We start from the raw sequence: 13135 nt of genomic DNA on the forward strand, positions 1-13135 counted from the left end.
TTTGCTATTTTGATGTATAACAACCTCATTACTTTTAGTGTAGGCTAAATCATGTTCATTCAGATGTTGTTCTTTTTCTTACTTACATTCTTTAATCATGCTTACATAAAATAGTAACATTCGTAGCATACAGAATGTGAAGAATATGCATTGAAAGTCTCACTCTCAATTGAATTTCTGATATGCACCGAACCCTAAAAATTATTCCCTCTTTTTGTCACCATCCTTTCTCAGACCATAGATCAGAAAATTGCAAACATTTTGCATTTGTGGCTCGCTTGAATATTCCAAATGCTTTGATACACCCCTGACTAATTTTGATACACGTCAGTGCCACCCTAAAGTGCCAAAATTGATTGGAAATCATTGTCCTATCACTATGTTCAATATAATTTTATCCCCAAAGTATATCGTAACATCTCTGGCCACTAATGGAACACCCACTAAGAATAACTGCCATAAACAAACAGTTTAACTCTCAGAATTATAATTATTCACTCAGACATTTCTTCTCGAAATGGACTCATTCAAGTTTTGACACTATTATCTTTCTCCTCACCCTTCTATAAGACTTATACCTGCTTTTCAGTTCCAGCCTCAGAAAATTTTTTTATCTTCTTCCCTGCCATTCACAAAAGCATCCAAAACATATCCATACTCCTTATCTGGGCCATCTTTTGGGTGTTAAAGGGTTAAAGTGGTTTCAAAAACATATATACCTGTACTTGAAAATATTGACAGCTCTATCTCTTTTTAACTGCCTCATAATCATGAGAATCGGTAGAATATTAAAGAACAATGTGACCAGTAATAATATTTTAAGTCAAACATCAAAAGATTAAATAACCATTATAAAAACACCTCATACTAAAGAAGCCACAATGGAAAGGTTGCAGCTACATGCTAATACATCAGCACTAAGATTCAGATAAGGGAAATAAACTAACTATAGGTAAGTAAAAAATTACAAATAAGAGAATGAGAAAAAAGAAAATATTCAAAATTTAAAAAAAATAAAAATGGGAAATATCAAAAAGCTAAAAAGCAGAGTTGCTCACAACAAATGGCCCATAAACAAATCCTGCATGTCACTTCACTTCACGGGGCACGTCACGTCACAGGACATCACAGTTGGAAAAGCATGAAAATCTAAAACAGAACACACCATTAAGCTTATTACCAATTCCTTTTCTATCCAACAAAGCTGGGTTTAGGGAAGGCAGATACTGGAAAAGTAATTCTACTGCATGACCCCTAACTTTTGCTGTTCCATGGGCAACGACACAAAGTAAGTCCTAAAATGAAATGTATAAAACAAAATTTTAGAGAAAATTTATAACAATCAGATACACTTTGAAAAATTAGTTTGATATTCAACATCATATACAGGGTGGCCCAAAACTCTACAGTCAAAATGAGACATGTGATAGTACAAGTCAAGAAAAGCAATTTTTCCAAAGGAACCCAGGGCTGAAACCCACTCATTCAAGGAATATGCGCATTAACCCACTTCAGAAGTCACTAAAATATGACAACCTTGTTTGCATCATGATATATTGGGTGATTTTTGGAAGTCTTGACTTCTTTTGAAAAAAAATATTTGAAAAAAAAGCCATCAAAGACAGACGCAAACAGCTTGAAGCATTTGGAAGAAAAGGTTTAACCTCTCTCTCTCTCTGTCTCTTTCTTTTTTACTTACTACAAAATTTTTACATGTGCACCTTTAGTGATGCGAAAGATGTCAGGCCTACATAGCATTTTTTGCCATGTCATTTGCAACATGGGCATTACAAAGGATGGAAGTAAAGTAAATGAAAGTTAAAAAAACTCTGAAACGTTTCCTTTCAAATGCTTTAAGATAAGAATGCTTTGTCTCTATCTTCAACAGTTTTTTTAAATGTATTTTTTTCAAAACAAGCTCCAGACTTCTGGATCATCTAGAATTTAATGCAAGTACATATATAAAGAAATAAAAAAATCCATAAATTCAGTTGAAAAGTTAAAACGACAACTGCCTAACAGGAATTAAATTAATATATTTGTATTTAAAAAAACTGGTTTTTTTTTCACTTTCATCCTCACTTCTATTCTTTGTAACACCCATGTTGCAAATTACATGGCAAGAAATACTATGTAGATTTAGACTTGACATTGTCACTAAAAGAGTGCATATAGAAATTTAGTTCGTAATAAATAAAAAACTTTGAAACATTTTTTTCTAATGCTCCAAGTCTTTTGTCTTTATCTTTGAGATAGCCTTTTTTAATTTTTTTTTTTTTTTAAAGAGGTCAAGACTTCTGAACCACACTATATACCTACAGTGTTGTTTGCACCTTATATTGACATCAGACAAAACTATATTGTGTGAAAAATATAAAATAGTGCCACTAATCTAAGGTGGAAAGATAGCCTGGTAGTATACAGCAGGAGCACAGCGATTCCACTCTATCTGAGAGAATTCAGATAGAGATCACAAAATGTTTTAGAGAACAACACACTAGAAAGTCTTATAACATTGACAAATAACTAGTGACATAATGCATTTTAATACTTTTCAAGAGCCTGGTTTAAATAGATAAAAATATTTCATGTGAAATCAATGGAAAACATACTTTGATATTTAATCAATTTCATGAAAATTCTATTCCTCCAAAAACCATTTCAGGAAGAAATCATATGATTCTCTCAATAGTTTTAATCTTTTTGCAAGATCTGTACATGATTTCCCAATAAAGAAAACAGTTTTTTTGTAATTATTGATGACAATAGTGACAGTACAGTAAGTAGATTCTCCCACTCGAAAAATTACAGGAAGTAGGAAAAAGCAGGACTAAAAAGTAGGATGGGGAGGGTCCCCTTAGACAACATAATCATAACACAACAAAAATTATCCTAAAAAAATTTTATTTAAAAAAAAAAATTATATATTTTTTTCCATAGCACTATTTCAGTATCCTATAAGATTGACTCAAGTCAAAGCAAAATGACAGAAATGACTGGGTTACAAAAACAATTTTTGGCCAAAACTAGTAACTGCAGATAATTTTTTTTTTTTTTGTGTGTTCTCCTCACAATATAAATTAATTTTTTTTTTTGAGTTTTCCACAGTCCAATCTGTCAACTCTCTTTGACAATGCACATAGCAAATTATGAAGCCATGTAAAATTTTCAAGAATGATGCTCCTTCAAGACCACTTTCGAAAACACAGTGCAAAATGTGTAAATTACAAGCTCCGATATAAATAAGTCAAGGTGAACCAGATGGTTTTACTGCGTTGACATCCCTTTTTTAAAGGGATTTGTTTATATTTTACTGTTCAATGACAGTGTAATCATTTTTGAAAAATGAAGCACTTTCATTTCTAGCTCTTTGCGAAGCATTCTGTACATTGTTTATGCCTCTGCATACCCTAAAAATACAGAAGACAATGGAATGCTATTGGGTAGCATCAGAATCACCAAACCTAGAATAGGCCTATGTATACAACTGCTTTGTTATGCAAACTGTTGTTTCACCTATACACAAAATGTGTGTCATAATTTTGAATGATGAATGTCATTGTCCAAGACCACGAAGTAGTAAATACAAAATAATGTTTTCCAGCCCCCCCCCCCACATTTTTTTAAATTACTACTCGACTTGTTGAAATCTCAAACTAAGCAAATGAAAAATTAATAAACCAAATGGTCCACATATGCCCCCCAAATACCCTTGAAAACGATAAAATTTCTGCTTTGGCAGAATCATAAAATTGCAATCTACAACATTTATACTATTTGGCAATACATCAATGATTCCCTGCTCAATTAAAACCAATTGCACCAATTTTGTAGATAGGATTTGGTGGAAGAGTAGGACAAAAACTGAGAAAGTAGGACATTTTACCAAAAAAGTAGAAAAAGTAGGACGAGTGGGAATACTGTAGATTTTCTTTTAATACATGGAATAAAAACTATGGAAAAATGGAAAATGCACGTGTAAATAATGAAGAAAAAAATAAGCTTCAAGATGGAATCTTTGAAAAATTTTTTTTTTGGTATGTTAATTTTTTTAATTGATTTTTAAATAAAACATTTATTATATGAAAAAAAATGTCTTGAAAGTTTAAAGTCAAACCTTTACAACATCTTTCTTCAAACTCATGTAACACTCTAGTACTTGACAATGGAATGCTGTAAGAAGGAAAAGTCAGTTATTTTTATTCAATTTTATTATAGCAATCGTATAAAGGGTGTTCATAAACTGTTTGAAAAAATTAGAGGGGGTGATAGTACCCGTCAAGACAAGTAATATTTACAATGAACCCTATGGTCGCAATTCACTCAGTGTCAGAAAAGCGTAAAGTAAATTGTCCATGTTGAAGTGAAAAAAAAGACACAAGAAAATCAAAAGTTGCACAACCCAAGCAGATCAGCAAAAGACACAGAGGAGATGCTCAAAGTGATGTCTGATGGTGGGTCATGTGGCACAGTCTACACCAATTGAAAGACAACTACTACTATACACAATGAATGCACCTTGTAGACTCCTGGTGTCATACTGATCTTTTCTACTGCATCAAACAAGAATTCTTACTATGAGATATTCTGCAGTCTACAGGCCACTCATACACCAATGCTTTCATGTGTCCCTACAAAAAGAAGTCAAATAGATTTAGGTCCAATGAGCATGGAGACCACATCACTGGTCCATCACATCCAACAGTTCAGGGTATCTGGCATTCAGGACATGCCTCACTAGAAATTTGCATACGGCAAATGGTTAACGATTATGTTCTAGGAAAGTTCTGCTTCTCTGGCAGAGTGGAAATGACGTCTGAAGCAAAGACTTGTGCTTGTTGGACGTGCTTCTGAGTAAGTTTAGATTTTCTGAACTCAGTGGATTATGACCATAGCTTTCATTATGAATATTGTTTGTTTTGATGGTACTATCACCCCACCAATTCTTTTTTAACAGACTTACGTATACCCTCTATATATCAGTATACAAAATTTACTCATATAATCTTAGTATAAAGAAGAACACCATAGAAAAAACTATAACTACTTCATTGCATCACTTATTTATAAAAACAGAAAATATTCATGATATATATATATCAATATTTATCATGCAGTAGGCCTGTGGCCTTAAAATACTTTTTTTAACTATATTTCACAAGAAAAAATTAAAATATCACAATAATTTACTAAATTAATTTATTAATTCAAATTACAGCATATTATTATCGACACACATTATAAATCAGTGTAATGCACAAGACATACAAGCGACAATTATTTAAGTAATGAAATTTAAATACCTGAACAGTCAGTGTATTGAAAGATCATCATAAGTATTGCTGGTGTGGACATGTTTGAATAGCTTTGCATCTCAGTTTCAGTATCAAGCCCTTGAAAATTGGAAAAGTTCTGAATTAAATGTTGAAAAATGTCTGATGCCAAAAAATATTTTTCAATTCTCTCCATTTTTTTTTCAGATAATTGAACATTTCGATGCTTGAACATAAAAAACTTTATGTTGTTAATATCAGAGCTCAATTATAATTGAGCTAAAAAAAACCAGTTTTTTGGATAAATCATTCAATCCACATTGTGGCACATGTTTCTTTTAAACAATATTGGGCAAACATTTGAATGTTTTTATACAGGGTGTCCTGTAAGTGCTAATGCAGCTTTTATCTCATCAAGCATCCATCATAGAAGTATGATTTCAATTTTAAAAAATGCTCAAAAGGCGCTCAAAAACTACCTTGTACCAGTTTTGAGAGTGAAAAGTGTTTCAAAAAATAAAAAAATCTAAATTTTTAACAGTCCCCTCTTATCCCATCACTTTCAATTAGAAGGTTATCGCCCCATATTTTTTGAGACCAACAGAAAAACTCCATATTTCTAAGTGCAATATTTGCTAAGATATTTATATTCATAAATTGGAGAAAAGTTATGAAAGAACCGCAAAAAACTAATGGGCAGTGCTCCTTTCCATCATTTATGCTGTTCTTTCCCAGCTTCTCTCCAATTTTTTAATGCAAATGTTTAAACGAATATTGCACTTGGAAACTTAAAAAAAATTTTTTTTGTTGTCATCAGGAGAGACAGGGCAACACCTTTCTAATTGGAAGTAGGACAGATTTTTTTATTTCTTAGAATTTTGTTTTTATTTTGTTATATACTGTATTTGCACTCTCAAAAATGGTACAGGGTAATTTCTGAATGCTTTTTGAGCATTTTGTAAATTGAAACTATACGTCTCTACAATGGAAGAGTGATGAGATAAAGCCTGTATTAGCACTTACAGGACACCCTGTATATAGTAGACTCTCTTGTTAATCCAGCACATATCGGACCAGGGTGTGCCGGATTACTTGAAGTTAATTCAAAAAGGCCATTTAAATAATTTAAACTTCAGCGTAAAGATATGCAGGGACATGTTCTCTTCTTCTACGCTCAAAGAAAAAACACTCGAACACCTAAAGACCCAAAAACACCAGATTACTGAACGAGTCGGACTAGCACAAGGCCGAATTATCAAGAGTCTACTATAGCTGTTACAATCCATGTCCAAATCTAGTGTCTTTGTGAAATTTCTGGCAATCGGTTGACCACTTTATGAAGTGGCTAGTGTCTGAAGTCTGGGCAAATGTGTGAAGTGGCTGATAACTTCATGAAGATACTAGACTTCAAACTTGGACCATTACATAGCAATGATTTTTGTTTACAAAGAAAAACTGTGGTTGTGCTGTTTAAACCAATCTTCAACCACATCTGTCACCTTGACAAACGAATGAGGTCAGCAAAAAAGACACAGTGCAAGTTGAATGGATACAGCTTCTTTTGTACATGTGCATTTCACTGTTAGTTGACAGATCTAACCTATCAGTCCCTCCTATAAATATGCCACTGACTTGAAATTTTTTTTTTATGAACCACAAACCATGTTTTACACACAACTGAATGAACAAAGTTAAATGATGCACAAGTACTCACTGTATGTGAATGGCAGCAGACGTCTACAGAGCATGTCAATAATATCTTTGTGCAAAGAAATAGGAAAAAGAGTCAAGGATGATGCAAGCAAGTACGGTAATGTATCCATGTACTCATGCTCAAGAAACGGCACCAAACAAGCAAGAGTGTGCAGTATTGTTTGTCCCAGAACTATAAGAGGAAAAATATTCATCCATAAAATTTACTAGATTGATTATTAAAATACATTAAAAAATCCTAACAGGCAAACAAAAATCATTTCTTAGTTGATATTCATCTAAGCAAAAACAACAGAGAAAGAATTACCATGTGGGCCATGTTGTACAAGTGGGACAGCATCTACCAGCTCAACTATAGCAAGAAACAAGCCTTTATAGTCCAAACTTGGAAACAATGATGTTCGTGCAAAATCCCTGTCCACAGATCGTAACATCTCAAGTGAAATACTCGGGACATCTTTCAAGACACTATGATAATAATAACACCAATGAAATTTAGAAATTTTTTTATAACAAATTTAAAATTTTTAAAGTTGTGAACTCAAGTAGAGAGCAACTGCTCTACCTACCAAAAAAGGTTCTTAAATTATTAAAATTTGTTACTTCTTGCCTCTCCCAAACAAGAAATCCACATCATAAAAAAATGTTTAGTCCAGGGGGTTCTGAACCCATGGGTCACGACCTAAACTTGGGTCACTGGGGATTTTGTGATAGGCAGTACAAATACACTTACGTTCCTGTTATAAATGTGCTTATTGTGACACTGGCTTCACTAATTTAAAAAAACAAACAGACCCTTGGTCACGAAGTTGATCGTGTTGTTAATTTTGGGTTATGATTAAAACCCCTGACTAAATCCATTCAATTGGCAATCTTTTTTTTTTAATTTTGATAAATTCATCTGGAATCTGTGAATCCTAAACTCTATCGCCATCCTTATAGCATGTATTTCTCCAATAATGCATCCTTGTTTCTGTTCGGTGTTTGTTCTGCGCAACCTGGTGGTACAGTAGAACCTCCCAATAAAGGGCATTCTTGGGACCATAAGTTTTGTCTGCTAAAGCTAGGTCCCACGACTGCACAGAGGAAAACAGGTTTTTGAGATGAAGCTGCACCCAGATATCAATGGGGATGGTTAACAGCGCAACATTGCGTACCCTTGTTTTCCTCAGAGCTGAGAGTCGGTACAGCAAAGAAATTGGCTCATTCATGTACATTCTATTTAGACAAGGTTTTCTTCTTTCAACGCTTGTCACTGTTTCGTGTGAGGATCAGTATTAACACTCCCTTTATATGGAACAAGTTTCTCGACCACTCACACCTTGCTCTGTTAAGTTGTTCTGCACTCTTCTGCATCACTATTGGTTTTTTTCCTCACATCGACGCGGCATAGCACTACTGGTGTGGACTGGCCTTACAGGGAGTGCTTGTTAACAGGTAGTAGAATACATGGGGGGGGGGGCCCATAGACAGAATTTTAAAAAAGTGTTCATTAACAGGTGTCTGTTATTCGATTCCACTGTAGTAAGAAATATCTGGGTAGGAGCTTGTATGCAGAGCATGGTATTATGCACATATAAAGAAGAAATCTCACACAGCCAGGTTGTTAATAGAACTGTCAGACAGTCTAACAAATTGCTCACCTCAGTAATGTCTGTGAGAAATACTTCAAAGTATTGGCAACGTCATCACCAGATGGCAAGGGTAATATGCCAGTCTGGATCCTTGCGTTGTAGTGCTGAAGATTATGGATTTTTGCAGTGACTGACAATAAAATAGAATTAGTACAATGTATTAATGGAAACAAAAGAAAAATACGGGGTGTCCCGGAACAACATGTACGAACTTGGAGGAAAGGTAAAGAACATCGTTAGGAATCATATAATCCCACAGGAAAGCATGGTCGAAAATGGATAGGTGACGCTGTACAGACATTCGAAAGTAGTTGGATTGAGCGTGGTTGTCTGTTGCATCCCTCCCCAAGATTCCCAGATTTATCTCCTCTTGATTTCTTTTCTGGAGTACCTTGAAAGTCATTTTTTATAAAACGGCAGTAGATTCAGACATGGACTTGGTGGAACGAATTGCCAGTGCTGCTGCTAAAAAATCCATGAAATGGCTGGTATCTTTGAAAATTTTCGTCAATCCTTATGCCGTAGACGTCATGCATACATCAATGCCAAAGGGCGGAATTTTGAACACCTCCTGTAATGCTTGTAACTATTACTGTACTCTTTTTTGTTAATAAAGCGTTTTACACTGCTTTCTCTATTGTGTCCTTACTGTGTCTTTATCATGTGAAGGTGGCATTTCCGACTTACTTTCCTATGTGATTATGATTCCTGACGATATTCTCTACCTCCCCTCCAAGTTTGTACACAGAGTTCCAGACAACCTGTATGATAGTAAGTAGCTATAGTGTCTTGTAACTAATCAGAAAAAAGTTATGCACAAAAATTATTTATTCAGAATGACTGAACTTGAGAGCAAATATTGAGCATAAGACCTTGGAATATATGGGGGAAAAACTCATTGAACACTTGAAAGCTCTGCCACAATGAATAAGACAAATTTTCAGAACATATTATACTGTAACTTGAGTTTAACACTGTCATCCATATGAGGAATGAGCATGGATGGCTGATTGAGAATGAATAAATAATCAAAATTTTGGACTTATGAATAAGTTTTAATCATCCATAATAACACAAAAATTAATTTAAGAACAAAAATACTTTGCTGATGCCATAACTCAGAGGCATATTCACAAGGGGCCTAAGCAATATGTAGGGCCGTCTTTAGGGCATCATGGACCTTCGGGTCAAGTGATTTTTCTGAAGCCCTACCCAGCAAATTCTTGAAAATTTCAACAAGTTCCCATTTTTGTGAGGCCTATACATTAAGACAGCACTAGCAGGATGTAGCTCAGGGCAGCGAGTTTGAAGGGGGGAGGCAGCAAATTTTAGCAATTAGTGGTGAAAACGTTTAATTAGTACGGGAGAATGGCAAAAAAAAAATTGAATAGCTCTCTGGCAACAATCATATATCATAAATCTATCCGTAATACAAATAATAAAGATAGTTACTCGCAAGGCTGCAACTAAGGTGGGGGGGGGGGGATTCTGGTGCCTTGGGACAATGGACCAGGAAGGGCACAGTGAGTTCACTCTTTTTCCGTTAAAAATTATGAGCAATGGAGCAAAAAATATAAGCAAAATTAATTTTTGTTTATAATTACAGCCCTATATCAAAAACTTATGTCTCAAAGCCAACTTCCTTGTTGAATTTAAATAGAGAATTTTTTTACACATTTTCTTTTCTTGCCATATAAAATTCATTTAAAATGGTACAGTACAGTTTGGCATATTGCAAGCCACCATGGCAGCCAAATCATTGTCTATTGGCACGTACAGTTTTGTAAATGCAATTAATAAATTGAAGTCTGAGGACATGATAATTTTTCAGAAATTATGTCATTATGCCTACCAACATAGAAGGGGTTGCTAAGTCTATAGGCTGAGATGCAGAAGTGGGGGAGCAGACATTACCCCCCCCCCCCCCAGCGTCAATGATTAGCTGACTGATCTAATATATATGTATATATGAAATGATATAATCATCATCCTGCTCCCTCCACAAAATCCCCACCATGCCCCCCAATCTTTGAAGTCTTGAACCAACGCCTATGGTGCAGTTCTAGAAAAAACAAACATTATTTTAGACTATTTCTCTTGAAAAAAAAAAGCTTGACTCCAAACAAATTTAACTGCCACCTTTTTTTTGGATTTGTCAAGCACTGTAATACAGTCGTATTTGTGCAAAATAAAAGTAGTTTTGCTTTCATGACATGGTTATCAAGAGTACCTACACATCCTGTGACAGAGTCCTTAGGCCGAGATCTTTATTGGGCCTCAGGTTACTTGCCAAAGGCCCCTTTATAGTGAATTTACAGCTAGTGTTAAGACAAAAGAAAAAGGCAAAATTGACTCGAGTGCCCCCGGGCTGAAGTCCTGTCAGCTCCCCTTTTGTGGGGACCATGACCTATACAGAACAGTCTGACAATCACTGGCTTTAAGTTGTTGAAATCACCCCAGCTTTAGTACATCAAATGAGCTTTTTCTGGTTCATTTCAAGGTTATGGATTGATTACAGTGGTGTCTCAGTTATAAACTCTCTCACTTAAATGTTTCTCTTACTTATAAGGTGATTTTCTACTACGACAAGCTCAAAGATTTATGTAAATAATTCTATTCCCTTATACGTTTTTTTTTCCTGTTCCATTGGCCCAATGTATAAGTGAGAGATCACTATTTTCTCGTGAACTATAGTTTTTTTTAATAAATACTTTTTGTATTGTAGTTTGGGTTGCTCGAAAGTAGAAAAACCTGTAACTCGAGATACCACTGTATAAGGGTTTGGCATAGATAAAAAATTTTGAAAATTAAGCTAATCTGTAACAATGTAACATTGGGTATGACTAATAAGGATCTACAAAGGTTTCAATAGCTAGTTGATGCAAAGATAAATTCAGAAAAGAAAACTCAACTGGCCCAGTGGGGAATCAAACCCACATCCTCTTGCTTGCTCAGTGAGCACTTTAGACCACTGGACTATAAAGATAACAAATCCTCTTTCCAGGAGCTCATGTGCGCTGAATGGGGCTGTACAAAGACAGTCAGACTTAACTCAGGTTAAAGCTCACAATTTCTGATACTGCCACCAGATAACGACTTATACGAAGATGATGTCATTATACATAGGTTTCAACAGCTGGTTGATGCGAAAATAAGTCCAGGAAAGAAAATTCTACTGGTTTTGCGGGGCATCAAACCCACGTCCTCTCACTTGCCGGGTGAGCGTACTAGACTACTACCACCAGACTTATCTTAGCATCAACCAGCTGCTGAAACCATCATAGTAATAGTGTAAAGTGACATCACCTCCGGATAATAAAGATCTCTCTCACACGCGATTTAACATTAATATGAAAATAACAGCAATATAATATTTACAAGCAGCAGCTCTGGTCCCCATGTCTGAGTTGTGCCCTACTCGAATTTAATCACAGATTAATCAACTGCGACGACACCTCTAGCCTGAAAAAAAATATTCCAATTCAGTAACGAGTAAATTGAATTATTTGATACATTTTAAAGGGTAGTTTATTTGCAATTAAAAGTTAATTTTTTTATATTTCAAGTCCTAGTTGAAGGGGGGGGGGGGGGAATATAAGTTGACTATTAAAACAACTTTCTATTTCTCAACATGAATTTCCCGAAATGTCTCATCAATGTTCATAAATAATGTTTTCATTTCCAAGTCTTATCTTTCAATTGAATTTTTAAAAAAATTGCCATTTTTATGGATTAATATTTGTTAACTCTCTTCTATCCATCAACCAAATGTCAACAGCTGCATTGCAGTGGTATTTTTTGTTTGTAAACAAATATATTACATTCGTCGTAGTTGTTATTTACGTCATATGAGACATCTCACATTGACGTCATCACTTTGAGTGACAGAAAACAGGATGATTCTAAGCTGACCATAATTTTTTTTAAATAAAAAAAACAACAAACCTGCTTATTTATTTACAGACTATAGTTAATTAGTACTCTATTGAATTAGTACTCTACAGGGATCTTTACTGGCAATTTTTTTTGCCACCTTGATTATGGCTTAAATTAATAAAATTTGAATTTAAAACCACGGATCTCGGTATTACAGAAAATTGGCTACATAGCGATGACAATGGAAAGTTCAGAAGTATCATTACTTTCTCGTTTATCATTTTATTTTGAATAAAGAAGGATATACAATATATAAATTCAAATTTTGATCATTTTTACTACTGAACTTCCAAAAAAAAGGTAAGACGTTTCTCTGATTTTCTTCCTCAACCTAATTATTCACCTAGTACATACAGTACCAACATTAGAGACATTTTGCTTAGTGAACAGAATTGGATCTTTTTTGAATCCTGCGAACTACGCGGCTGCAAAAGGCGCCGACTGAAAGTGGTGATTTTTATTAATTTCCAAAGCATCCTTCGCTTACACTTGAAAAATTTCCAGAACCGATCCTGTTCATGAATAGAGAGTTCATGTATAAAAACATTGAAGAGCACCAAATTTTCGAACATTTAAGAT

The 13135-nt window shown here is 34.6% G+C and overlaps 1 protein-coding gene across 7 annotated transcripts in view; it reads right to left on the bottom strand.

Annotated features, from left to right (window-relative positions):
- The window catches only part of unc79 (UNC-79 domain-containing protein), a 71146-nt gene extending 58740 nt beyond the window's left edge, over window positions 1-12406 (bottom strand). For 2 of the 7 annotated variants that reach the window (XM_089237777.1, XM_089237775.1), the window contains exons 1-7: window positions 11999-12406; window positions 8630-8750; window positions 7294-7454; window positions 6988-7158; window positions 5304-5393; window positions 4118-4173; window positions 1181-1295 (exon numbers count right to left, since the gene is read on the bottom strand). In XM_089237777.1, the coding sequence (XP_089093903.1) occupies window positions 1181-1295; window positions 4118-4173; window positions 5304-5393; window positions 6988-7158; window positions 7294-7454; window positions 8630-8750; window positions 11999-12020 (736 nt within the window). In that variant the 5' untranslated portion in view covers window positions 12021-12406. The other 5 variants (XM_089237776.1, XM_089237778.1, XM_089237774.1 and 2 more) reach the window with 4 other exon arrangements.
- Window positions 12407-13135: the final 729 nt, after the last annotated feature.

This window comes from Pholcus phalangioides, unplaced genomic scaffold (genome assembly GCF_987345545.1).
Source record: "Pholcus phalangioides strain wild (caught in Gottingen) unplaced genomic scaffold, Ppha-v1.0 ptg000010l_1, whole genome shotgun sequence".
Lineage (NCBI taxonomy): Eukaryota > Metazoa > Arthropoda > Arachnida > Araneae > Pholcidae > Pholcus > Pholcus phalangioides.